Source organism: Piliocolobus tephrosceles, chromosome 2, assembly GCF_002776525.5.
Source record: "Piliocolobus tephrosceles isolate RC106 chromosome 2, ASM277652v3, whole genome shotgun sequence".
Classification (NCBI taxonomy): Eukaryota; Metazoa; Chordata; class Mammalia; order Primates; family Cercopithecidae; genus Piliocolobus; species Piliocolobus tephrosceles.
Window position 1 is genome coordinate 6469814 of NC_045435.1, and position 26957 is coordinate 6496770.

The following is a 26957-nucleotide window of genomic DNA, read 5'->3' on the forward strand; positions in this document are numbered from 1 at the left end:
CTAGGGCAGAGGGCAGGAAGAGAAGGATCTGAAGTGGTGGTGACAAATGCAGAAGAATCAGCATGGTGACCCACTTAATATAGGAACCAATGAAAACAACACGGACAAGGCAGGCAGTGATGTTGTAACTGAGTTGCACAAAAGAAAATAAGATTTTCTTTTTAAACTAAAGTGCTTTTAGTTTAAAGGTGGTAGATGAAACTGTGGGTAACCCTCTGTAGAGCTAATGACCTTCTGTTATTACCATCTTTCCTGTGCATTGTCACTAGGGGAAGGGACAAAGTAGGACATGCCTGGTGGTTTCTTGCCTCATGGTCCCCCATCTGTGACTGGGAGAGTGTATAGTTCAAAGCCTTCTCACACAGCTCTTTGACAGAGAGACAAGGGGCACTGTGGAGACAAAGCATAAAAGACTAATTAAGCCTTGTGTAATAGTCTGTTTTCACGCTGCTGATAAAGACATACCTGAGACTGGGCAATTTACAAAAGAAAGAGGTTTAATGGACTTACAGCTCCACGTGGCTTGGGAGGCCTCACAATTATGGCAGAAGGTGAAAGGCACATGTCACATGGTGGTAGACAAGAGCCGAGAGCTTTTGCAGGGAAAATCCCCTTTATAAAACCATCATATCTCATGAGACTTATTCACTACCACGAGAACAGCATGGGAAAGACCCGCCCCCATGATTCAATCACCTCCCACCAGGTCCCTCCCACAACATGTGGAAATTCAAGATGAGATTTGGGTGGGGACACAGTCAAACCATATCACCTTGTTTTGGATTAGCTGTCTTCATAGGCCAGTATGTTCTGTTTTATTTCACGGCCATAGACTGAACTCTAGTTAGCCACCCTAAAATTGTGTGCTTTGTTCAAAAAGCATATTAGGGTTGATACTGTCAGTGCAAATTTACTATTGCTGATAGGAATCTCCTGGAGTGGGGGGAGGAGGTTAGTTCAGCATTTCTTATTCCTAGTTTTCATTTTGTTCATAGGTATAACATGAATTCTAGTCTTTTGATAGACTTATAAATATAGGAAATTTCTTAAAGGTTCCAGTTGATAAGAAATAAAATCATTCAGCAACTGAAGAAGTGTATTAGAAACACAGGCTGGAATATTATGCCCAGAACAGGATCCAGCCGTTTCCTCTACTAGAAAACTTTTACAAGTACCCATGTCTAGGTTCTCCTCCCAGACCAATTAAGTTAACATTTCTGAGTGTCAGGCCTGGGAATTGGTGTTTTTCAAAAGCTTCCATGTGATTCAAATACCATTTTTTTTTTTGAGACGGAGTTTTGCTCTCGTTGCGCAGGCTGGAGTGCAATGGTGCGATCTTGGCTCACCGCAACCTCTGCCTCCCAGGTTCAAGTGATTCTCCTGCCTCAGCCTCATGAGTAGCTGGGATTACAGGCATGTGCCACCACACCCACCTAATTTTGTATTTTTAGCAGAGATGGGGTTTCTCCATGTTGGTCATGGCTGGCCTCGAACTCCTCACCTCGGGTGATCCACCTGTCTTGGCCTCCCAAAGTGCTGGGATTAAAGGCGTGAGCCACCGCACCCGACCTCAAATACCTTCTTAGGACTGAAAAGGATTGTTCTTTTCTCTTTTCCTTTTTCAGTTTTCATACATCCAGGAAATATTTTATGAGTTTTTTCCATGTGGATTGTACTTCTCTATCTTTGTTATTAAGAATCCAGAACAAATTATATAAACTCCTGCCAAATACCATGGCCATTTTACCTCTTAGCAGTATTGTTAAACTTTTTTTTTTTTTTTTTGAGACAACGTCTTGCTCTATAGCCCAGGCTGTAGTGCAGTGGGCTGATCATAGCTCACGGTAGTCTTGAATTCCCAGGATCAAGTGATCCTCCTCCCTCAGCCTCCCAAGTAGCTAGAACTCCAGGTGTGTGCCACCATGCCTGGCTAAGCTAATTTTTTGTTGTTGTTGAGATGGGGTCTTGTTATATTACCCAGACTGGACTCCTGGCCTCAAGCGATCCTCCTGGTTCAGCTTCCCAAAGTGCTGGGATTATAGACGTGAGCCACTGTGGCTGGCTGATTATTGTACATTTACATAGACAGTTCTTCATAAAATTAAATAATTAGCATGTTCAAGGTTTGTGTTTCTGTATACTTCTCCATTTCTGAACTACATTTTAAGATAAGATTAGTAGTACATTAGTAAAACATCACTAGAAAGAGGAAATTGTTTATGTTTCATAAGTGTGATACCATTTTACAGGAGTGGCTATTCATTTGAGGTAACCAGACTACATTTTGTTGTGGTGACATTTCTGACCAAACTAGAGGGCCTTCATTAACTAATTACCTTTTCAGAACGATGAATAAAATTGCCAGTTGTTCTTTCCTGCTGTGGGCAATGTACTTAGATCTTTGCCAACAAGTTACAGATAACAGTAACTTCTATGTATTTAAAGTCATTTAAGCTAAAAACACGGAGGAAAATGAACCATCTAAAGAAAAAAAAAAACATTTTCTCTCACAAATTCACTTTGTTTGAGGGCTTTAAAATATGTTACCTCCTCTGTCCTTGCTTTTCAGGTGAGAGGTGATATAGTTTTTCTCTAGATATTGGAATCTGACTATAAATCTGTTTGATTCTGGAGCCCATGTCTCCCCCTACTCCCAATACTATTAATACACTGCCTCCTTGTCCCTAGAAAATCTGGGAATATAGACAGATAGGTGGTATTTAAAATCACTTTTTATATGTTTCTTTTATCTATGATATGATTTAGCCTTTTTTTCCCCCCAGGATAATACCTTTCAAGCTGCGTGGCCCTCAGCAGATGAATCCACCACCAGCAGTATTCCACCACTTGATTTCAGCTCTGGTCCTCCCTCAGCCACTGGCAGGGAACTCTGGTCAGAAAGTCCTTTGGGTGATTTAGTGTCTACACACAAATTAGCCTTTCCCTCGAAGATGGGCCTCAGTTCTTCCCCAGAGGTTTTAGAGGTTAGCAGCTTGACTCTTCATTCTGTCACCCCGGCAGTGCTTCAGACTGGCTTGCCTGTGGCTTCTGAGGAAAGGACTTCTGGATCTCACTTGGTAGAAGATGGTAAGAAACTTTAATCGCTTTTCATACTTCTTGTTGTATCTGATGACAGGGTTTTTAAAGAGAGGAAGAGACTATGGCTATGAAAAAAACATGGTAGTATTCATTAGGGCTAAAATGTCTTGGTAAAATTGTTTGTGAGAGGAAACAATCAAATTTAATTTGTTGGAATGGAGAGTCCAAATAGGTAAATAATAAGAAATAAACTTGGGGAGCTGGGGTGGGGATCAATTAGCAGATATTTTGAAGGTCATATCGAAGGGTATATAGTTTAGTTAAATTACTGCTACTACTATTAAATAACCACTTTACTTAAATATTGGAGTAATAAATAGTGTGAAAGAAGATTTTTCAACTAGGTTATAATACAATTAGTTGTGGGGGCCAAGTCTAAAGATTCTTGCTTGTAGTAATATTGTGAAGGGAAGAAACTAAATCATGGCAGCCACAGCAGAGATAAAGAAGTGAAAATGAAATAGATGATCTAGATGTTGTGGAGGAAAGGAAAAATAAATGTGACTTAGAAATGGAGTTTACATGTGAAATGAGGAAGATGAGCAAATATATAAATAATGAGTTCAGGATTGTGAATATTGGGTGAATCTGAAGGATGATAGACAATAAACATAACAAGGAAACTGAGAATTCAAAGAGAAACACAATGTTCAGGGAGTTTTCCTCCTAAATGACTGCTGGATTTAGTATTTGTTGTCAAAATTACTACTAGCAGTTCTTTATTTTCATGGAATTAAAAAAAAACAAGTGTTTGGAGATTATTTCAATAGTCAAGGTCTTGTCATCCTCAAGAAGGAGATAATATTCACGAGTTACTATCCCATATTACAAACATGTTATCAGATCTTCCTTTTGTTTGCTAGATATAGAAAAACAAAAGTCAACAATTGCCCCTGTTAACTTCACAGGGAAAAAATAGGAAACTAATTTTATTAGAAGAACTAGGAATATATTTTGGCAACTCTATAGATTAATTAATGGAAAATTTTATTTTTAGGATTAGCCAATGTTGAAGAGTCAGAAGATGTTCTTTCTATTGATTCATTGCCTTCAAGTTCATTCACTCAACCTGTGCCAAAAGAAACAATACCATCCATGGAAGACTCTGATGTGTCCTTAACATCTTCACCATATCTGACCTCTTCTGTACCTTTTGACTCGGACTCCTTGACCTCCAAAGTCAAAGATCAATTAAAAGTGAGCCCTTTCCTGCCAGATGCATCCATGGAAAAAGAGTTAATACTTGACAGTGGTTTAGGTTCAGGATCAGGGCAAAAAGTAGATCTGATTACTTGGCCATGGAGTGAGACTTCATCAGAGAAGAGCACCGAACCGCTGTCCAAGCCATGGCTTGAAGATGACGATTCACTTTTGCCAGCTGAGATTGAAGACGAGAAGCTAGTTTTAGTTGACAAAATGGATTCCACAGACCAAATTAGTAAGCACTCAAAATATGAACATGATGATAGATCCATACACTTCCCAGAGGAAGAGCCTCTTAGCGGGCCTGCTGTGCCCATCTTCACAGATACTGCAACGGAATCTGCATCTCTAACCCTCCCCAAGCACATACCAGAAGTACCTGGTGTTGATGATTACTCAGTTACCAAAGCACCTCTTATACTGACATCTGTAGCAATCTCTGCCTCTACTGAAATATCAGATCAGGCAGATGCCATCCTAAGGGAGGATATGGAACAAACTACCGAGTCATCCAACTATGAATGGTTTGACAGCGAGGTTTCAATGGTAAAGCCAGATATGCAACCTTTGTGGACTATATTGCCAGACTCAGAGAGAGTTTCGACAAGAACTTCTTCCCTAGAGAAACTGTCCAGAGACACGTTGGCAAGTACACCACAGAGTACTGACAGACTCTGGTTGAAAGCTTCTGTGACACAGTCTACCAAATTGCCTCCAACCACAATCTCCACCCTGCTAGAGGAGGAAGTAATTATGGGTGTACAGGATATTTCATTAGAACTGGACCGGATAGGCACAGATTACTATCAGCCCGAGCTAGTCCAAGAGCAAAATGGCAAGGTTGGTAGTTATGTGGAAATGTCTACAAGTGTTCACTCCACAGAGATGGTTAGTGTGGCTTGGCCCACAGAAGGAGGAGATGACTTGAGTTATACCCAGACTTCAGGAGCTTTGGTGGTTTTCTTCAGCCTCCGAGTGACTAACATGATGTTTTCAGAAGATCTGTTTAATAAGAACTCTTTGGAGTATAAAGCCCTGGAGCAAAGATTCTTAGAATTGGTAAGCACAAAATGTGAAACACGGGCGCTAGTGAATAATCATGTATGACCCACTCCTCCTCCCCTCTAGCACACAAGGTCTGAGCCAGGGAAAGTGTGATCTGCTGTGAACATTCATTTCCTATCATTCACAAATAGTATCATGGCCTAGGGTTGGAAAGAAAACAGTAAGACATATAAGAAATGGAAAACACAAAAGTGGCGTGAGAGTGATGTGATAATTTACAGGAAAGACTGTTTTCATGAATTATGGGACTACAATAAGTTTGACATTTCTTTTCACATTTTATTGTGAAGCTAATGTTTTGTGGGTACCTGTGTTGCCTTCACTGTTGGGATCCTTCAGTGAAACAGAGAATAAACTCTCTGAGTGTCTAAAACTATGTATGAATTCCATGGGATTCCTAAATATCACTATGAAAATTGCATAGCATTTCTAGTTTATACTGTCAAATCATTCCCAATTTGTACTTTTGTTAATTAACAGTTTAAATGTAGATAAAATACAATTAGGAAAAGTGAGGCTGGGTCTTACCTGTGTTTTTGTTTTGTTTTGTTTGGGTATGTATTGAACAAAATATAAAACGCTGTCAATAAACTTACCACTTTTTGTGTATTGTAGCTGGTTCCCTATCTCCAGTCAAATCTCACGGGATTCCAGAACTTAGAAATCCTTAACTTCAGAAACGGCAGCATTGTGGTGAACAGCCGAATGAAGTTTGCCAATTCTGTCCCTCCTAATGTCAACAATGCAGTGTACATGATTCTGGAAGACTTTTGTACCGCTGCCTACAATACCATGAACTTGGCTATTGATAAATACTCTCTTGATGTGGAATCAGGTATGATATTGCCTAGCATGGTGGTTTCTTAGTAGAATCCTGTGATTATTCTTGTATATTCTCTTCCTCATTGCATTAAGGTGAATCCAATACTTGTAGGAAAAAAGAGTACTATGTCAGACAAATCTTCCACATCTTGATAACTAGTAAAATATTTCTCCCAAGAACATCAACACCACTCCCTTTTCAAAACATCCTCCAAACATTTTACTTTACTATTACACCTCCATTCCCTTTTCTACCCACTGCATCTGGCTTTTGCTTTTATTTACCTACTGGATCTGTTCTTGCTATGCCTTCATGTTGTCACCCGCAAGGTTTGTACCTTCTTCCCTTTAAGCTTTTGCATCCATTTCCATTGTCTTAAACCTTATATAAATGTCAATAACTCTCCACATTTTTTTAATGCAGATCAAACATCTCTCATAACCTCCAGAATCAATATCTACTTACTTGACAGTCTCCATTTGGATGTATTCTGTGTATATCAAATTTAAGATAGCTGTGAGTGAGCTCTTCTTTTCCAGATCTCACCACTCTCCAGCTGTATCTACTCTTTCTCTCAGCTTCTCTATCTCTCTCCATAAATGTAAGCTTTATCTACTCAGCTACTTAAGCTGGAAACCTGAGAAAATTTCTTTTCTTTTCTTTCTTTCTTTTTTTTTTTTTTTTTTGAGGTGGCATTTCGCTCTTGTTGCCCAAGCTGGAGTGCAATGGTGTGACCTCGGCTCATTGCAACCTCTGCCTCCTGGGTTCAAGCAATTCTCCTGCCTCAGCCTCCTGAGTAGCTTGGATTACAGGTGCCTGCCACCACGCCTGGCTCATTTTTTGTATTTTTAGTAGAGACGGGGTTTCTCCATGTTGGCTAGGTTGGTCTTGAACTCCTGACCTCAGGTGATCCACCCACCTCGGCCTCCCAAAGTGCTGGGATTACAGGTGTGAGCCACCGCACCTGGCCAAGGAAGTCATGCTTGATACCTCAATTCCTAACACCTGGAACTTTTAGTCACTCACCAAACTTATATTGATTCTGAATTCTAAGAATATCTCAAATTCATGCTCTTTTCTCTATCTCCATTGCTACGACTCCCTCCAAATCACCATGATCTCTCCTTTGGACCAGTTTCCCCACATCCTCTCATGCTCCTCCTCCTATCCATCCTCCATATAGCAGCCATGGTACTCTTGAAGGGCTGTCTAGTTCAGTAGCCACAAGGCCTTGTCCCTATTTTCTTCCCTGATATCCAATGTAACTAACCTCTGGTCAACAGGTTCTAGTCAAACCAGCTTGTTTTTTGTTACTCAGATACAAAACTTTCTTCTTGCCTTAAAGCCTTTGCACACACTGTCCACTTTTGCCTTCTTACTGTCTCCTGCTCACCCATGTGCCTCAGTTCGAATGTCACTTCCTCAGGACTTTTCATTGACTCACCTGTGGTCTAGACTGAGTCTTTCCTGTCAGTTTTTACATTAATAGTACAATATTCTTTCCTCTAGAGAATTATCATCATTGTAACAATGTTAATTTATGTGCATAGTTGCTTAATGGCTGTTTTTTCCAGATGAGCTTTTTAGAAGAACTGAGAATGTGTTTGTTTTATTAACTACTTTTTAGCCAGAACTTAGCATAGTGTCTTGAACACAGAAGGTACTCAAAAATACTGTGAATGAATGAAATGAATCATTGCTTTTATTTTGAAGCCTTGGATGCAGAGAACACTGTTGAAGTGTGAACTTTTGTTCTTCCTTCCCTTCTACATACCAGAGGACAGAGGTTTTGAGGAGTAAGAAGGAATGTCTGGTTTGGTATTTCTCCAGTGCCTCTTAATCTCAAACTGGTTTGAAAGTCAGCCCTATTCTTTAGGAAAGAAGTGAACTTTCTTTTGAAATCTTTAAGAATCATTACTTATTGAAAGTGAAGAAAATGGTTTCTTGAATCCCTCATATGCAAATCTCTTGCCAATTGAGTTCTCTAAGGCCATTTGCACATTCTTTGGTATAGTGGAAGAGGCAATTAATTATAATTTGTAAGGAATGATTTCTTGCTTCTGCTTTACCATTTATTATTTGTGTGACCCAAGATGGGCTTCCCTGACCCTTAGTTCCTCATATATTAAATGGGGGTAATATTGCCTGGCCTCTGTATTTTATGAGACTATTCTAAGCATTAAACAAGTAGTATATATAAAGCATTTGACTAACTATACAAATGCAAACAGTTATGATTTACAAAACTTTTGCAAAAGTCAATCTACTTCTTTTTAAACAGAATTACAGGCCTGGTGCTGTGGCTCACACTCATAATCCCAATACTTTAGGAGGCTGAGGCAGAGGAATTCCTTGAGGCCATGAGTTTGAGACCAGCCTAAGCAACATAGTGAGTCTCCATCTCTACCAAAAAACTTAAAAATTAGCTGGGCATTGTGGCATGTGCCTGTAGTTCCAGCTACTTGGGAGACTGAGATGGGAAGATTGCTGGAGCCTAGGAGGTTGAGATTACAATGAACTATGATCACACAACTACACTCTAGCCTGGGCAACATAGTGAGAACCTGTCTCTAAAAAAAATAAAAAATAAAGAGAATTACAATAAATACATTTACTTCAGTTTTTTTTTCTTTCACTATTATACTTTCAGTTGTGGGATACATGTATAGAACATGCAGATCTGTTACATAGGTATACACGTGCCATGGTGGTTTGCTGCACCCATCAACCTGTCATCTACATTAGCTGTATCTCCTAATGCTATCCCTTACCTAGCACCCCACCCCGACAGGCCCCCATGTGTGATGTTTCCCTCCCTGTGTCCATATGTTCTCATTGTTCAACTCCTAGTTATGAGTAAGAACATGCAATATTTGGTTTACTATTCCTGTGTTAGTTTGCTGAGAATGATGGTTTCCAGCTTCATCCATGTCCCTGCAAAGGACATGAACTCATCCTTTTTTATGGCTGCATAGTATTCCATGGTGTATATGTGCCACATTTTCTTTATGCAGTCTATCATTAATGGGCATTTGGGTTGGTTCCAAGTCTTTGCTATTGTGAATAGTGCCATAATAAACATACATGTGCATGTGTCTTTATAGTAGAATGATTTATAATCCTTTGGGTATATACCCAGCAATGGGATCACTGGGTCAAATGGTATTTCTACTTCTAGATCCTTGAGGAATCGCCACACTGTCTTCTACAATGGTTGAAATAACTTACACTCCCAACAAAAGTGGGAGTGTAAAAGTGTTCCTATTTCTCTACATCCTCTCCAGCATCTGCTATTTCCTGACTTTTAATGATCGCCATTTTACCTGGCATGAGGTGGTATCTCATTGTGGTTTTGATTTGCATTTCTCTAATGACCAGTGATGATGAGCTTTTTTTTCATATGTTTGTCGGCTGCATAAATGTCTTCTTTTGAGAAGTGTCTGTTCATATCCTTTGCCTACGTTTTGATGGGGTTGTTTGTGTTTTTGTTGTACATGTGTTTAAGTTCCTTGTAGATTCTGGATATTAGCCCTTTGTCAGATGGATAGATTGCAAAAATGTTTTGCCATTCTGTAGATTGCCTGTTCACTCTGATGATAGTTTCTTTTGCTGTGCAGAAACTCTTTAGTTTAATTATATCCCATTTGTCAATTTCGGCTTTTGTTGCCATTGCTTTTGGTGTTTGGTGTTTGCTTGGTAAATATTCCTCCATCCTTTTATTTTGAGCCTATGTGTGTCTTTGCACGTGAGATGGGTCTTGTCTCTTTATCCATTTTGCCAGTCTGTGTCTTTTAATTGGGGCATTTAGCCTGTTTATATTTAAGGCAAATATTGTTATGTATGAATTTGATCCTGTCAGTATGATGCTAGCTGGTTATTTTGCCCGTTAGCAAATGCAGTTTCTTCATAGTGTTGATGTTCTTTACAGTATGGTATGTTTTACAGTGGCTGGTACCAGTTTTTCCTTTCCATATTTAGTGCTTCCTTCAGGAGCTCTTGTAAGGCAGGCCTGATGGTAATAAAATCTGTCAGCATTTGCTTGTCTGTAAAGGATTTCATTTCTCCTTTGTGTGTGAAGTTTAGTTTGGCTGAATATGAAATTCTGGGTTGAAAATTCTTTTCTTTAAGAATGTTGAATATTGGCCCCCTCTCTCTTCTGGCTTGCAGGGTTTCTGCAGAGAGATCCACTATTAGTCTGATGGGTTTCCCTTTGTGGGTAACCTGACCTTTCTCTCAGACTGCCCTTAACATTTTTTCCTACATTTCAACCCTGGTGAATCTAACAATTATGTGTTTTGGGGTTACTCTTCTCGAGGAATATCTTTGTGGTATTCTCTGTATTTCCTGAATTTAATGTTGGCCTGTCTTGCTAGGTTGGGGAAGTTCTCCTAGATAATATCCTGGAAAGTGTTTTCCAACTTGGTTCCATTCTCCCCATCACTTTCACAATCAAATGTAGGTTTGGTCTTTTCACATAGTCCCATATTTCTCGGAGCCTTTGTTTTTCCTTTTCATTGTTTTATCTCTAACCTTGTCTTCATGCTTTATCTCATGAAGTTGATCTTCAATCTCTGATATCCTTTCTTCTGCTTGATTGATTCAGCTGTTGATACTTGTGTATGCTTCACAAAGTTCTCATGCTGTGTTTTGTAGCTCCATCAGGTCAATTATGTTCTTCTCTACACTGGTTATTCTAGTTAGCAATTCCTCTAACCTTTTTTCAAGGTTCTTAGCTTCCTTGCATTGGGTTAGAACATGCTTCTTTAGCTTGCAGGAGTTTATTATTACCCACCTTCTGAAGCCTACTTCCGTCACTTCATCAGACTCATTCTCCATCCAGTTTTGTTCCCTTGCTGGCAAGGAGTTGTGATCCTTTATGGGAGAAGAAGCATTCTGGTTTTTGGAATTTTCAGCCTTTTCATGCTGGTTTTTCCTCATCTTTGTGGTTTTATCTTCTTTTGATCTTTGACGTTGGTGACCTTCACATGGAATTTCTGTGTCTGGATGTCCTTTTTGTTGATGTTGGTGCTATTCCTTTCTGTTTGTTAGTTTTCCTTCTAACAGTCAGGCTCCTCTGCTGCACGTCTGCTGGAGTTTGCTAGAGGACCACTCCAGACTGTTTGCCTGGGTATCACCAACGGAGGCTGCAGAACAGCAAAGATTGCTGCCTGTTCCTTCCTCTGGAAGATTTGTCCCAGACGGGTACCCGCAAGATGCCAGCCAGAGCTCTCCTGTATGAGGTGTTTGTCAATTCCTGCTGGGAGGTGTCTCCCAGTCAGGAGACATGGGAGTCAGACACTCACTTGAGGAGGCATTCGTCCCTTAGCAGAGCTTGAGTGCTGTGCTGGGAGATCGGTTGCTCTCTTCAGAGCTGGCAGGCAGGAACGTTTAAGTCTGCTGAAACTGCACTACAGCTGCCCCTTCTCCCAGGTGCTCTGTCCCAGGGAAAGGGGAGTTTTATCTGTAAGCCCTTGACTGGGGCTGCTGCTTTTGTTTCAAAGATGCCCTGTCCATAGAGGAGAAATGTATAGAGACAATCTGGCTACAGAGGCTTTGCTGAGCTGTGGTGGGCTCTGCCCAGTTCTAACTTCCGGGCGGCTTTGTTTACACTGTGAGGGAAAAACCACCCACTCAGGCCTCAGTAATGGTGGATGCCCCTCTCTGCACCAAGCTCGAGCGCCCCAGGTTGACTTCAGGCTGCTGTGCTGGCAGCAAGAATTTCAAACCAGTGGATCTTAGCTTGCTGGGCTCCATGGGGGTGGGATTTGCTGAGCTAGACCACTTGGTTCCCTGACTTCAGCCTCCTTTCCAGGGGAGTAAATGATTCTGTCTTGCTGGCCACTGGGGTATGAAAACAAAAAATAAAAAACAAAAAACTCCTGCAGCTAGCTTGGTGTCTGTGCAAATGGCCACCCAGTTTTGTGCTTGAAACCCAGGGCCCTGGTGGTGTAGGCACCCAAGGGAATTTCCTGGTCTGCGGGTTGTGAAGACAGTGGGAAAAGCATAGTATCTGGGCTGAATGCACTGTTCCTCCCGGCACAGTCCCTCATGGCTTCCCTTGGCTAGGGGAGGGAGTTCTCCAACCCCTTGCACTTCCGGGTGAGGTGACCACACCATCCTGCTTTGGCTCACCCTCTGTGGGCTGCACCCACTGTCTAATCAGTCCCAATGAGATGAGCTGGGTACCTCAGTTGGAAATGCAGAAATCACCTACCTTCTACGTTGATCTCGCTGGGACTGGAGCTGTTCCTACTTGGCCATCTTGGCAGCCACCACCTTACTTCAGTTTTGTATGTAACTCACATGTCGGCTGTGTGCAATGTCATCAAGGTTTATAAGCTCACCTTTACTTTTAATATTCAATTAGCTGGTATTAGCCCCACCCTGTGCAGTATAAAACCTGCATCTACGTTCCCCCAACTCCTCAATATTTCTGGGCATTGTTAGGGAACTTAAATATCTCTTAATCCTCCCCAGTTCTGAGTTTCCTCTGCTGAATTTTCAATCTCACATGAGTCTTGACTGTTGTGTTAAACTAATGCAAATCACAGTCCTGTTTTTGATCTGCTCAAAGCATCTCTAACATAAGGCAGTTGATTCTATCAGACATTTGCTGATGGTATAAAGGTAATGGAGAAGGCTTTATCTCAGCACGGCAGATGGCCTAAAAATATTAGTTAGGCATAACCATCCTAAAATTCCTCTGCCACCCTCTCAAGGGCATCTCTTACTGACCAACTTTTTTCCGATGACCCAGCCAGCTATGATGTTGCTCAGGCCGTAAAGCTGTCTTTCCAGACCATCTTCACATCTTTCCTCTACTCTCGTTTTTCTGGACCCATCTAGCCTTCTTTTAAGCTGCTTCTAGAAAACCAGAATGTAATTAATTCCACAATTTAGATCCCTGTCTCCTATCCTACATTTGCCTCCAACTCTACCTTTGTTTCCCCAATAGAATCACTAAGGCACTTTTCCTAACATATGGTCAGCTACCTGGGCACCCTTTCTTCACCAGCACAAAGGAGTGGAAAGAGACTTTGAAACCACAGTCTTTTATTTACATGATTAAAATATTAGGCTTTGTCTTTCTTCTTGGCCTGGAAGCAAAAAGGCTATATTTTATCTTTTTCCTGTGGCTATATCTTTTTCCTAATGTGTAGAAAATATAGACTATTTTTCTCACCTCAGACACATATACCTGCAGAATGGTTACAAAGTTTCAAAAATTTTTAATAGAATTATTTTACTACATGTATAGTGGTTAAGCATTCCTAATGTGAAAATCTGAAATCTGAAATACTCCAGTCTGAAACTTTTTGAGCACTGACGTGATGCTACAAGGGTAAATGTCTTCACTTGGCCTCATGTGATGGGCTGAAGTCAAAACGCAGATGCACAACAGTTTATTCAGAGGACCCAGGGGAAAAAAGACTCTCACACTTCCTTGCAGTGCGATACAGTTTTCCACGCACAGCGTGATGGTGATGCTGAACAGCCACAGGTTGTCTCCATGGGTGGCTGAAGCAGTGACCTCTTTGCTTTCTGGTGGTTCAGTATATACAAACTTTGTCTTACGCACACAATTATTTAAAATGTGAAAAATTACCTTCGGTCTATGTGTATAAAGTATATATGAAGCATAAATGAGTTTTTTTTGGTGTAGACTTGGATTCCCTCCCCAAGATAGCTCATTATGTAAATGCAAATATTCCAAAATCTGAAAAAATTTGAAATCCAAACTACTTCTCCTTCCAAGAATTGTAGATAAGGGATACTCAATCTTATATTTTTAGTTAAAGGCCTTCAGATTAAAGTACTTTTTTTCAAGATTGGCTAGAGACAACATTTGACTTGACTCTTGCCCAACTTATTTTCACATGCAGTGTCTCAGAAGCTCTTGAACTTCCATTAACAAAGGAGAGCTATGCAGTACCATCTTCCTCACCCCTATAGACACTCCTATCCCTTACCAATGGGTAAGGATCAGATTATTTTCTGATTGCAAAGTCACAAAACGAATACCAGGATAAAGATGTGAAGACTTAGGAAATACACAGTGAAATCTGGCCATGCGGTTCCCTTGTAGAAATTTCCCACCTGTCAACACATTTGTATGTTTTTCGTGTTATGTGAGCATCTTGGCAGAGGTCCCCTGTATTAGTTTCCTAGGGCTGCTGTAACAAAGTACCACAAACTACGTGCCTTAAAACAACAGGAATTTATTCTCACACAGTTCTTGCGGCTAGAAGTCCAAAATCAAAATGTTGGCCAGGCCCTGTTTCCTCTGAAAGATCTAGCGAAGACCCTTTCCTTACCTTTTCCTGGTTTCTGATGTTTGCCAGCAATCCTTGGCATCCCTTGGCTTATAGGTGTATCACTCTAATCTCTGCCTTTGTCTACAGATAGCTTCTTTCCTGTGCGTTTTTGTCTGTGTCTAAATTTCCCTCTTCTTATAAGAACACCAATCATTGCATTAGGGCTCATTCTAATCTAGTATGACCTCTTCTTAACTTGATTATGTCTACAAATACTCTATTTCCAAATAAGGTCATATTCTGAGGTTCTGGACAGACATGAACTTCTGGGGACACTATGCGACTCAGTACATTCCCTCTGTTACCACATGTGGGCAAAGGAAATCAACTTCAGTGATCCTCCAAACTCCAAGGGCAGAGACTTGTGCAAAATTGTCTTCAATTTCCAGAGTAGCAAGGAAATTGTTGCTTTTCAAAACATGATGTATATAGATCCTTCCATTTTTTTTGGAAACCAAGACACTATGCTATTTCTTTTTATTCCCTATAGCTTTCTAGCTAAACTTTATACTTTGTAATACAGATGAGTCTATGGATCATTTCCACCTATCTCCCCTGTTTTCAATGTCTGTGTCACCATTTGCCCACTTACCATTCACAGATTACCATTGACCAGTGAAGAACATGAGGGAACTGTGGTAGGATGGAAGGTCCATTCATGGTCAATGTCTTATGTCTTTTTTGACTGATTACTATCCTAATTAGTTTTTAAAAATAGTCATTTTCCCTCACCCTATCAATGAAAAATTAAGTTTGAAGGCAAAAATATTTTGTTGGAAATGGCCTCAGGAGGTGCAGGGCTGACTTATTTTCCTAACGTTGATTTTCACAAATCTTGACTGCTCCTAGGCTGCTCTTATTGGGCTATACCAATCCCTGAGGCTCCTACCAGTTATCTGTTGAGCTCTCTCTCCCCATTCCTGTTCTCGGTGTTGTGCAAGGCATGTAGCAGTGTATATAGTGTGGAGGTCAACTGCAGCAGGTGGGAGTTGGTGGAAATGAATGGTCCATGAAAACTGTTTTATTTAGATCTACAATTACTGTTGTGTTTAACTTAGATCTACAATTACATGGCATGGATTTGTAAAGCTTCTACATGCTCCCTAGAAGCTTTGGGTTTTATGATTTGGCTGTGGGTTGCACAAAAATTTGACAAAAGCTTATCAATCTAGGATGAGTGAGAATTTTTGTGTGTGGTATTGGTGGCGATGGTGTACTTTAATGGTTCTGGAAGGGGGTTGTCCCATGTACTTTGGGGGAGAACTTTAAATGAAGGGCTTTGTATACCTGAATTTCTGTGTTTTGCCTTTTCTTGCATTATTCTTTAATGTTTTAGGTGATGAAGCCAACCCTTGCAAGTTTCAGGCCTGTAATGAATTTTCTGAGTGTCTGGTCAACCCCTGGAGTGGAGAAGCAAAGTGCAGATGCTTCCCTGGATACCTAAGTGTGGAAGAACGGCCCTGTCAGAGTCTCTGTGACCTACAGCCTGACTTCTGCTTGAACGATGGAAAGTGTGACATTATGCCTGGGCACGGGGCCATTTGTAGGTATGTTGTAGTTACAGATTTTGGCTTTAGAGGCTATAGATATTTCCTCTAAAGGGGCCCGCACCTATAATTTTAGGATACTTATTATAGAATGCATTATAGAAATTATATCTAGGCAATACATGGGAGCCATCTCACTGTCGTGTGAGAATGAGTCGTTTAACAGGGCTGAATTTCAAATCGGTAATGTATGCTGTTAGGGAACTGTAAAAAAAAAATTGTCTAAATATGTCCTACTGGCCGGATGCAGTGGCTCACGCCTGTAGTCCCAGCACTTTGGGAGGCCAAGGTGGGTGGATTACCTGAGGTCAGGAGATCGAGACCATCCTGGCCAACATGGTGAAACCCCATCTCTACTAAAAATACAAAAATTAGCTGGGTGTGGTGGCAGGCACCTGGAATCCCAGCTACTTGGGAGGCTGAGGCAGGAGAAGCGCTTGAACCTGGGAGGCAGAGGTTGCAGTGAGCTGAGATTGTGCCATTGCACTCCAGCCTGGGCAACAAGACTGAAACTCCATCTCAAAAAAAAAAAAAAAGTCCTACTGAGAGTACTTGGAGCAGATAGAGATCTTTGTATTATAATTTTTAATAATGATGATAAGGCAACATGTTCAAATGAAGTTTAGGCATAAGATCACGTTCCCCTATTTTTGAATATGAAAATGAGTTTTATTGTTATACTTGAATTATATTTTTAAAGGTTTTGGGCACCTCTTATTCCTACTTAGTATTCATTCAAAGATAAAGAAAAATAAATATTTAAAGTTTTCAAAGTGGTGACAAAAATATTTTTCTTTAAGTACATCTGAGATCCATTTTCTAAAGGTAGAACCAAAGAGAAGATGAGCAGGTTCAGTTAGCCTGACTGTCATTTGCCCACTCCCCTTAAACAAAGTCAAACAAATCAACTTTCTAACCACACACAACCAAAACTGTGTGGTTGAAGAGGAGAGGATGCTGAGAATAAGGAGGAGAAACACAAAATAGAGGACAGTTTGCAAGGTCAAAATGAGCCGACATTGGCATAGATGCCAGAAACAGGAAATAAGTAGAAATAATCCAGACTCTTCTATATGAAGAAGCATAAAGTTTATAAGGAGAAAAACAGTCTCTTCATGTCCAGAGAAATTAATATTACCTAGAAAAGCAGTGATTTCCTTTCCACGTGGCCTTAGGGTTTGAAGGATATCTTTAGCATACTGAAAGGACATGGGGAGTCTGTAGGCCTGGGTTTTAGACCCAGTTCTGTAGCAGACTAATTGGCCTAATGCCAGTCACTTTCCTTCCTAGGCTTGTTTTTTGGTTATCCATAAATAAAGGTGTTAAGTAGAATACTTTCCTTAAACCTATTTAGCTTTTTATTCAGTTTTTTTTCAAACAGTCATTGAAGACCTACTAGGTCTGTGCTGGGCTTTATGCACTGCCTTAAATTGTATGATCTTTTAACCTGTCTGTTCAACTCTTTATGAAGCCTCACATGGTCAGCATTTATTTCTCCACTTTCCCCTAGTCCCTCAGAGGGTTCTGCTGTTAATTGTCAGTGTGAACAGAATGATTCAGATATCGGACTTGGTGACTGTTGGTTGCAGGTGCCGGGTGGGTGAGAATTGGTGGTACCGAGGCAAGCACTGTGAGGAATTTGTGTCTGAGCCTGTGATCATAGGCATCACTATTGCCTCTGTGGTTGGACTTCTTGTCATCTTTTCTGCTATCATCTACTTCTTCATCAGGACTCTTCAAGCACACCATGACAGGAGCGAAAGAGAGAGGCCCTTCAGGTAAATAAGGAAAAGAGCTCTCTAATGGAATACAATGTTCCATTTACACATTTATTTAGTACTTACCAGGTGCCAAATATTGGACAAGGAGCTGGGTGGGTGGAAGAGAGCTATGAATTTGAATAAACACATGGTCCTTGTCCTCAAAGGGGTGCCAAATTGAAGAAAAGGACCAATAAACACATGGTCCTTGTCCTCAAAGGGGTGCCAAATTGATTCTTAGTGCTACTAAGAATAAGATGCTAAGGAGCCTAGATGAGGTATAAATAAGTTTTGCCTGGGGAAAGAGTCTTAAAAGTTTTAATGATAGCTGTGGTAATTTGCTGGAGAGAAAGAGTAGACATTTGCTACTTTGGGGCTGGGATGCTTTCTAGCTGGTTAAATGAGCATGAGCAGAGTCAGGGAGGCATGCATGAACTTCAAGGCTCATTGAAGGAAAGGCATGGTTGAGTGTGGCCAGAATGCCTATTTCATGACCAGAAAGAATTTGGAGAAGCAAGATGGAGATGAGATAGAAGAGGTGAATTTCCCTTCAGGGAGGACCAGATCTGTTACAACTTGCTCCTCTTTGGCTCATGGTAGTGGTAATAAGCCAGATTTTAAATCTAGGGAAGGGTCTGTCAATAAATGAAATCTCATTCTCTGTTTAGTTAAGTGTTGCTTCATCGATGGGGAAATAAAACCTGGTCCATTTGCTAGACTAAGGATTCGAGGATCACAATCATACACTGTACTTCGCCTCTGTGCGTCTGAAGTCTGTAAGAGCTACAGCTTGAGGTCTAGTTTACCTTCCCTCACCATCAAGTTGGCTAAGTCCTGGAGCACCTGGGACATACCTCCATCATTGTTATTATACTTTTTATTGTATCTGACTGTTCATTAGACTGTAACCTCATCCAGGGCAGAGCTAACAGATTATTTGTATCACCAGTGTGTAGAACAGTCCTATGCACATAATCAATGCTCGGGAAATATGTGTAGACCTGAGTTGAATTTAATTGAGGCCCTGCTTCCCCTAGACCCTAATATTTATATTTCAGTCAGATTTGCTGTGTGGCTACACACTGATTTTCAATGTGTATAACTCTGGGAATGATAAAGCTATAGTTTATGGAGCACCATCTACTGGCAGACATGGTTCCCAACATTTATGAATGCCAGGCACTATGGCAAGTAAGATGAATGTGACATGGAGCAAGTCCACAGGGCACTTGCCATGGATGTGAGGAAATCATAATGATAACACCTGACAAATAATTTTTGAGATTGATCTGGATGTTTTTCACAGTTGTGTCCTGCCATGTGTGTAAAGTGCACCTATTTTTCTTCCCCAAGAGAAATCTTGTCCCAGGTAGATAGTCTTCCACATAGTTGAGCATCCAAACAAGAGGCTGAATCAATCATATCTTTCTTTTAGTGGCTTCAGCAGGCAGCCTGACAGCCTCTCATCCATTGAGAATGCTGTGAAGTACAACCCCGTGTATAAAAGTCACACGGCTGGATGTGAGAAGTATGAGGGACCCTATCCTCAGCATCCCTTCTGCAGCTCTGCTAGCGGAGACGTGATTGGTGGGCTGAGCAGAGAAGAAATCAGACAGATGTATGAGAGCAGTGAGCTTTCCAGAGAGGTGGGAAACTTTGCATTTATGTTGCTGTACTGTTGCTGTTGCAGCTACTGCTGGTGTGTGTGTGGGGGGGGTGGGGGTGGGGGTGGGGGTGGGTGGGTGGCGGGTGGGGGTGCGTATGAGTGTATGTGTGCATGCATATGGACTTTAAGAAAGTGTAAAAAATATTTAGTAATTGGTTTTTATCTCATATCTCCCAGTCAGTATGATATGCACTGAGTATTAAATTCTGAGCAGTACCTTATTTCCCACCCAATGGCCTATTTTTTTCTTTTTTTTTTTTTTGCACTATTAACTGGTACTCTTTCCTTCCTCCCTTTCTTCCTTAGAAATATGTCTGATTTAGAGCACGGCATGTAATATCCAGAGTAGTGTATGTAGATCCTTCCATTTCTTTGAAAGTGTAATTCCTTCTTATAGCACACTCCTGAATAGCCCAGAATGTAACAACTCCTTTTAAAAAGCTGTTGAGGTTTTTCTGATGCAATGTGTGGCCTATTATTTCTTTTTTGTTTAAGGAAATTCAAGAGAGAATGAGAGTTTTGGAACTGTATGCCAATGATCCTGAGTTTGCAGCTTTTGTGAAAGAGCAACAAGTGTAAGCTTTTGGAACAGCCCCTTACCCCGACCTGCAGACTGAACAGTTTGCCCTAGAATAATGTCACACCTGAGTGAGCACAGAATCTCCTGTCCATGTGACAGGGGTCTCGGTGATAACCAACATTTGTTGAGTTCTTCGAAGTTTATGCATGTCCACACAGATTATCTCATTTATTCCTTACGAGGGCTTTGTAAAGTGGGTGTTTCTTATTTGAGGAAATGAAATCTTGGAGACATGAAGGGACTTACTCGTCCCTTACATGTCCCTTCAAGATGACAGTGATAGCCAGTGGCAGAGAAAATGTAAAACTAAGATACTGTCTGTTTTGGACTAGAGATGCCTGGACTACACATAGTCTTTTCATATTTTCTCTCTTGTTATCATAGATCTCACCAGTGATCTGACTGATGTGATGCCATAAAATATTTTTCATCGATAGTTCCTTTGAAGAACATTTCAGTAGCCATAAGTCCTCACATATTGCAACATATGCTTTCAATTCCATTTCTGTAGATATTTGTCAGTATGCTTTGAATTACAAATCTCGTTAAACTGTATCTCTTGCCTCTATCAAGTTAATCTTAATTTTCCCATTTGCTCTTCTCAGGATGCATTTTGGGCAAATCTGTAATTTTTTTCTTTGTTCCCAGAATCCATAACTAGCCATAGGTTACAAAATAAACTATCTTGAAGAGAGGCCATCGTGGGCATTAGCTGAGTGTATTGGGTAGGATTACAGTTTGGTCTTGATATTTGGTCCTACTCATGCCTTCGTGGAAGTGTGTGTTCATGGAGGGCCAGACAGGTATCTTCTGGCTTGGCTTTTAGAAGAGAAAAATCAGAGCAATTCATGCATGCTTATAAAAGAAATTAATGAAGGGTCAGAATAGCACCCATGGCCCTGAGTGGAACCCCTGCCCCTTTACTCAAAATTCTTTTTCTCTGATAGGTGGCTCCTTTGCTCGTGGTTCCTCTCTAAGAGAAGGGACAAACTGATACCTAAGGAAACTGAGAAAAATGCTTAGAAATCGAATTCCATGTGCATGGTAGAGATAACTCTAAAAATCTCTGAACATCTGACTTGGCTCCTAGGAGGTGCTGCCAGTCTTGCTGAATGCAGCCAGAGCAATATCACCAGGCATCTGCCTTTTAAACCAGAGAATCCATTCTTCTCTGCCTCTTCAGCCAGCAGACGACCCACAGCTCCATTTCAGTAGTATCCAATAGAAAGAACAGGAATGTTTTTGTCATTCCTAAGGCCCTTTAGAAGCCTCTGGAAGCTACCTGCCTGAATGTGTTCATTGAATTGAAAATGAGTCTTTTCTAGTCTAAGATATCCAAAGGAAGGATTCAGGAGAGCCTTATAGGAATAGGCAGATTGACTACATGTTTCTGTTTCTTCTGGTGCACTGTCTAACATTAAAATACACACGAAGAGTCTATGAAACAAAGAAGATTTGAACTAGAAGACCCTGTGACACAAAAGAAAGTCCACACAGTCTCTGTAACCTTAGCAGGTTCATAGAAGGAATAAGACATCAGAAAGATGTCAGGCACATAATCCATATAGCATTTTCAGTTTTCACTTAGTTTCAGAGTTTTCATATATCAGGTAGCCCAAAAAATATCAATGGATTTGATTCAGGATTACTTAGAGCATCACATGGTCTTTGTAGAGTGGATTAAAAATTTTTTTAGCACAGCACAGAACAACTTTCCTTCAAAGAAAGAAAAAAATATTCATGATTTTAGGAGTATAGCTTAGTGATCTATGACAGTAATTGCATTTTATTACATTCTTGCTTTTTTTCATTTTTTTTTTTTTTTTTTTTTTTTTACTGAATTGCTGTTTGTGTTTTCATGGCAGGGAAGAGCTTTAACCAAAACTCCTGTTCTGAAACCTGGAGAAGATGGAGATTACTTGTCGCTTATGTCATATAATTAACCTGGATTTTGAACACTGTTGGAAGAAGAGTTTTCTATTAAAAAATTAAATGTAGGGCACACTGTTTTTTTTTTTTCAGCTTAAGTTTTCAGAATGTAGTAAGAGATATTACCATTTTTATTTCTATAAAGACTGAAAGCTGTGTTTAAAGAAATTGAAAACTACATAAACTCTGGAAAGTATTCTGCAAGAAAAAGCTGGACTTGGGAGTTAGGGCTGCAGTTGCTGTCTGCTTCTGAATCATTGAGGGTGTCTCCTAAGAACTGTGCCTCGGGTTTCTCAATAGGAAAATAAGGTGAGACTCTTACATGGAGAAGTCTGGCTTAGTAAGGGAATATTTTGGAGCATATTTGTTATTGTTGGGTAGAAGGGGAAACCTTTGAAGTAGTCTTAGTGGGTAGTTTACAGTCAGGCATTCATCTAAATAAAATATTTTCTTTCTTTTTTTTGATCAAACTGCTAAAGAAAAAGCAAACTTTTTTGCTGCAAGATAGAATTAGGGTTGTATTTTTATGCTCCTATCAGTGTTTTGCATTTCCTGAGCATATTAATCAAGACCACATTATTGTTATGTTAACTATGTTAATGTCCTTTTTTTTTTTTTAGTTTTCATGAATAATGCATATATATATATTTGAAGTTTAGAAGATTCCCATTAATCCAAAGACAAATTTAATCACATGGGCAGGGAGGAAGTGAGTGTCAGGTCAAGACCCCAGTGCTGAGATTATATTTTGTTCCTTGATTGCTGTACTGAGGTTCCCTGATTGCTTCTGAGATCTAAAGATGTCTTGGGCAAATCCTGTCTCTCCTCTAGTTCCTGGTATATTAATTTGGAAAACAGCACTTAACTACCTCACATAATATAGATTAGCTCATTTTCATTGCTTCTCCTTTGTGTAATACCTCCAGTCTAAATTAACTCCTGCTTATATAAAACAGGGCAAAGCTTTTATTACAATTAAAATATTTAAAAAACTGAACAGATAGGAAGTCCATACCTTATATAAATTTTGACAGAAAATGGAAGTTTTCCTCTTTCCCCCTAGTGTTTTTTGGCATGGGTTGCTTTGGAGGGGGAGAGGAGGAGGCCAAATAATCATCATCATGTTATTAAATTGCATGTGCATTAGGTTATTATTAATGCAGATACTTTGTGCTAGATGTTTTCATGTTTGCCAAAACCAATTCTGAACATTTTGATTTATTTCTGACCAGATATAAATAACCAGTATAAACTGACCATAAGATAAAATACTTGGTTCACTTTTTTTCCCTCAACTTGATGACTGCCAATTCTGCTCATAATGAGGACACTGGAAACTAAATATCCAGGCTCGGTGTATGCCACAGTAAAGCTAGTGAAAACCTTGAAGATGGCCAGGTATTTTACAAAGTATGTGTGGATAACAAGGTGTGTGTGTGTGTGTGTGCGCGCGCATGCATGCCCGCGCCAAGGTGGCTCTCTTATCCTAGTATTTCCTTTCATTCCCTACTCATATAATGGATCCTCTAACAGTTCAGTATAGGTACACTTTCCACTATTTTATTGAAATATTCTAGTCTTAATATTGGATAATTAGACTCTTTCCACTGGGCCCATTTGAAAAGTAATTGATAATTATCTTTAAGACCTTTTAAGTGTTAATGATATTTGTCACTACTAAATGCTTAGTTTTATTTATAAAACTTTCAAAATTTTCTGCTTAAGATTGCAAACTGTCTTCCTATACTATGTGTTAGATGAAAATATATTTTATTACAAATTAACCTTAGAATGCAACTCTTTGAATGTGTGCTTGCTGGAAGAATTCCAGGTGGACACAAATCCCTCTAGGGCAGGTCACCATGTGGAACACTTAGGAGAAGCACAAACTGAGCCAAAGGAGGATTGTTGTTTTCCACAAACTAAGCAGTGAAGTGGGAATTTGGGAATTCTGACACACGTCACCATTTCTGATTTCCTTTTGCATGACCTTTTCATGCAAGAGCAAAACACTTAGCTCTTCACGAATGTCTGCTCCACACCAATGAAATGGAAGAGTAAAGGAACCCCTCAACTATCAGGGAAAGAACAGGAGGCCTCAGTTGAGGAATACAACTTTTGTCCTACCTTTGCTATAGCTGATCCACTGTTGAAAGGTTGAAGAACAGTTTCCCCAGCGAAGATCTACTCATGTACAAAGCAAAGCACTAAAGGAGCTATTAGTTTGATGGAAAAAACTACCCCTAAAGAGCTTCTTTCTAAAAGACCTTCCTCAAAGGTGATTTAATGGCATGCCATCATTTAAAAGTCTTAGGCTGAACTCTCGTTTACACTGCACAATTGAGGAATGAAATTTTCTGAGTACTAGAACGTTCTTGTTAACCTAGCAATATAATATTCAATAAGACTATCACCTTATTTGAAAACAATAAAATGCAGTTAGCAGTAAAAGTGCATGGTAAATAACCATTTTAAAAATGTTATTATAAAAGGTTGTAAGATACTGTGGTGGTTTACAGATGTAGCCTTTATAATTGAATTACATACACTATCCTTTTGTATGGGTTGTGGATAAAGGGGAATTTATTTGATAAATAGGGCTTCATTTTCACCATTGCAATGGTTTAAGGGTATTTGTTCACATTTATGTGGCCTGAAGTCCCATTTACTTTATTATTATTGTTATTTGAGATGGAGTCTTGCTCTCTCACCCAGGCTAGAGTGTAATGGGGCGATCTCAGCTCACTGCAACCTCTGCCTCCTGGGTTCAAGTGATTCTCATGCTTCAACTTCCTGAGTAGCTGGGGTTACAGATGCCCACCACCATGCCTGGCTAATTTTTATATTTTTAGTAGAGATGGGGTTTCACTATCACCATGTTGGCCAGCCTGGTCTCAAACTCCTGACTTCAGGTGATCCACCTGCCTTGGCCTCCCAAAGTGCTGGGATTACAGGAGTGAGCCACCGCGCCTGGCCCCATTTACTTTATATAATGAAACAAGTGCAGGCTTTACCTTATTTTATTCCCACCTTCTGTGTTTTTCTTCTGCATTATCTAGTCACCATGGGTTGGCTCCTCCTCCCCACTTTCTCTTTTTTATTCTTTTCTTTCTTTTCCACACTAAATTGTAATGTTGTTGAACAACTCTGACTTAACATTACCTCTAACAAAAAGTTGGAAACTGCACAAATATTCTTTGTAGGCTCTAAAAGTAGGTTGGCTGAAGTATGATACCTGAACTAATTATTCATTTGTATGCTTGTTTTATAAATTTGACTTCCGTTTCATGATTTTTTTGGTAGCTTTATGTTATTTCTGTTTTCGACAATGGTTACTTTGACATCTTTCTGTCCCTGAATTGAATTTTCATTTTGCAAGGGGAAGAGAAGACAACGTGTTTATTCCATAATGAAAAAGCTAATGAAGTAGAATAACTATTAAATTGAAATGCTTTAGCAAAAAAACAAAAACAAAAACAAACCCCAAAAGGGTAGTTTTATTGTTTTCTAAAATGTTTCTAACAATTCCCCGTAGGAATGGGTGGGGCCAGCCTTCCTCATTTACAATCCGGCTGTAGTGAGTCAAGATTCTAGCTTATTCTACTCCCAATTGTGTAATAAATGCAGAAAAATGATGTGATGGTCACAATCCTCAAATCCATTGCACTGTATTTCACAAAGGATATCCTGGTGGAAGGTGGGAAGATGGGATGGTACCGTGATGTAAAGAATTGCCTGGAAATTCTTACTATCCCTTTGGGATAGTAAGACTGGTTAAAAACATTGCCCTCAGCCCACACAGTTATAGCTATAGCCTAAGTTAAATGATTCCTCATCCTGGTATTTTTTCTCATATTTAATTACTTCTTTAAATATTAAGATTATATATAGAAAAAATAATTGTGGTATCAGAGAATACAGGTATAATTTTTCACATGTCAGGACTATGTGATGATACAGAAGCAATAGTGTACATACCATAATGTATGTTTAATATGGAGTATGGATAATGAAGGACTTTTCTTTTTCACCTTGTTTATAATGACATTTTATCCAGAGTTTGAATCAAATAAATTCATGTTAACTGTACTATTGTATTGAACTGTTCTATTCTTCTTATAGAAATAAATATTTTAAAGTCTTTACGAATAAATAAGGATCTTTTCCTATGTATACAACTGTACTATTTTCATTAGTAATAAACATCACTTTCAAGAACCTGTCTACATTTGTTTTTGTCAATTAGAAGGAAAATTGTAGATCTTAGCAACAGTTGAATTGTAATGACCATTTAAAGACACATGCTATGTGAGCATTGTGTGAAAATGAAAATCTTTCTTTGATTTATCTCTGCAAAGTGAAGATTAGGAGAACTAGAGATGAATTTGGAGCCTAAGTGTTGCCTCAAATGATGTTGTATTTAATGACGATGAGTCGTTATGTGGCCGTTCTCAAACTTTACTCTTTTAAACTGTTAGAAACTCTTTCCCCCCGCCCCGCGTCAGTCACTGCTTAAGGTAGGAATGGAAAGAAAACTGATGAAGCTGTTTAAAGGAAGATGAGATGACATAGCTAGCACCAGCTGTCTGTACGGAGAGGAGAAATGGGTGACCTCTCTAAAGAGAAGAGAGGAGACATAAATATGTAGCAACGATCTAAAGCAATGTTGCATGGGAGGGGCAGGAGGAAAACCAGCTACCAGTTGTCTAAGCAGGTGATTCCCCAGTGCATTGGCATCAGAAACCTCAGTTTTCAGTTTTTTTCCTTCCTACCTTTGCATGATGTCTTGCTGGCAACAGGACATGAAGAAATCGTAAATCAGTCTTAGAAAATAGGAGGGTGGTCTTACAATGAGATCACTTGGACACAGGATGGGGAGCATCACACACCAGGGCCTGTCGTGGGGTGGGAGGAGGGGGGAGGGATAGCATTAGGAGATATACCTAAGGTAAGTGATGAGTTAATGGGTG

At 39.9% G+C, this 26957-nt stretch overlaps 1 protein-coding gene across 1 annotated transcript in view; it reads left to right on the forward strand.

Moving 5' to 3' along the window:
- Positions 1-26027, forward strand: part of IMPG2 (interphotoreceptor matrix proteoglycan 2) — a 77868-nt gene extending 51841 nt beyond the window's left edge. Inside the window, exons 7-14 of the mRNA XM_026457039.1 lie at positions 2767-3087; positions 4097-5361; positions 5983-6202; positions 15842-16052; positions 17642-17830; positions 19248-19458; positions 19974-20053; positions 21924-26027. Of these exons, the coding sequence (XP_026312824.1) occupies positions 2767-3087; positions 4097-5361; positions 5983-6202; positions 15842-16052; positions 17642-17830; positions 19248-19458; positions 19974-20053; positions 21924-21936 (2510 nt within the window). The 3' untranslated portion in view covers positions 21937-26027. The remainder of the gene's footprint in view (positions 1-2766; positions 3088-4096; positions 5362-5982; positions 6203-15841; positions 16053-17641; positions 17831-19247; positions 19459-19973; positions 20054-21923) is intronic.
- The last annotated feature ends 930 nt before the right edge of the window (positions 26028-26957 follow it).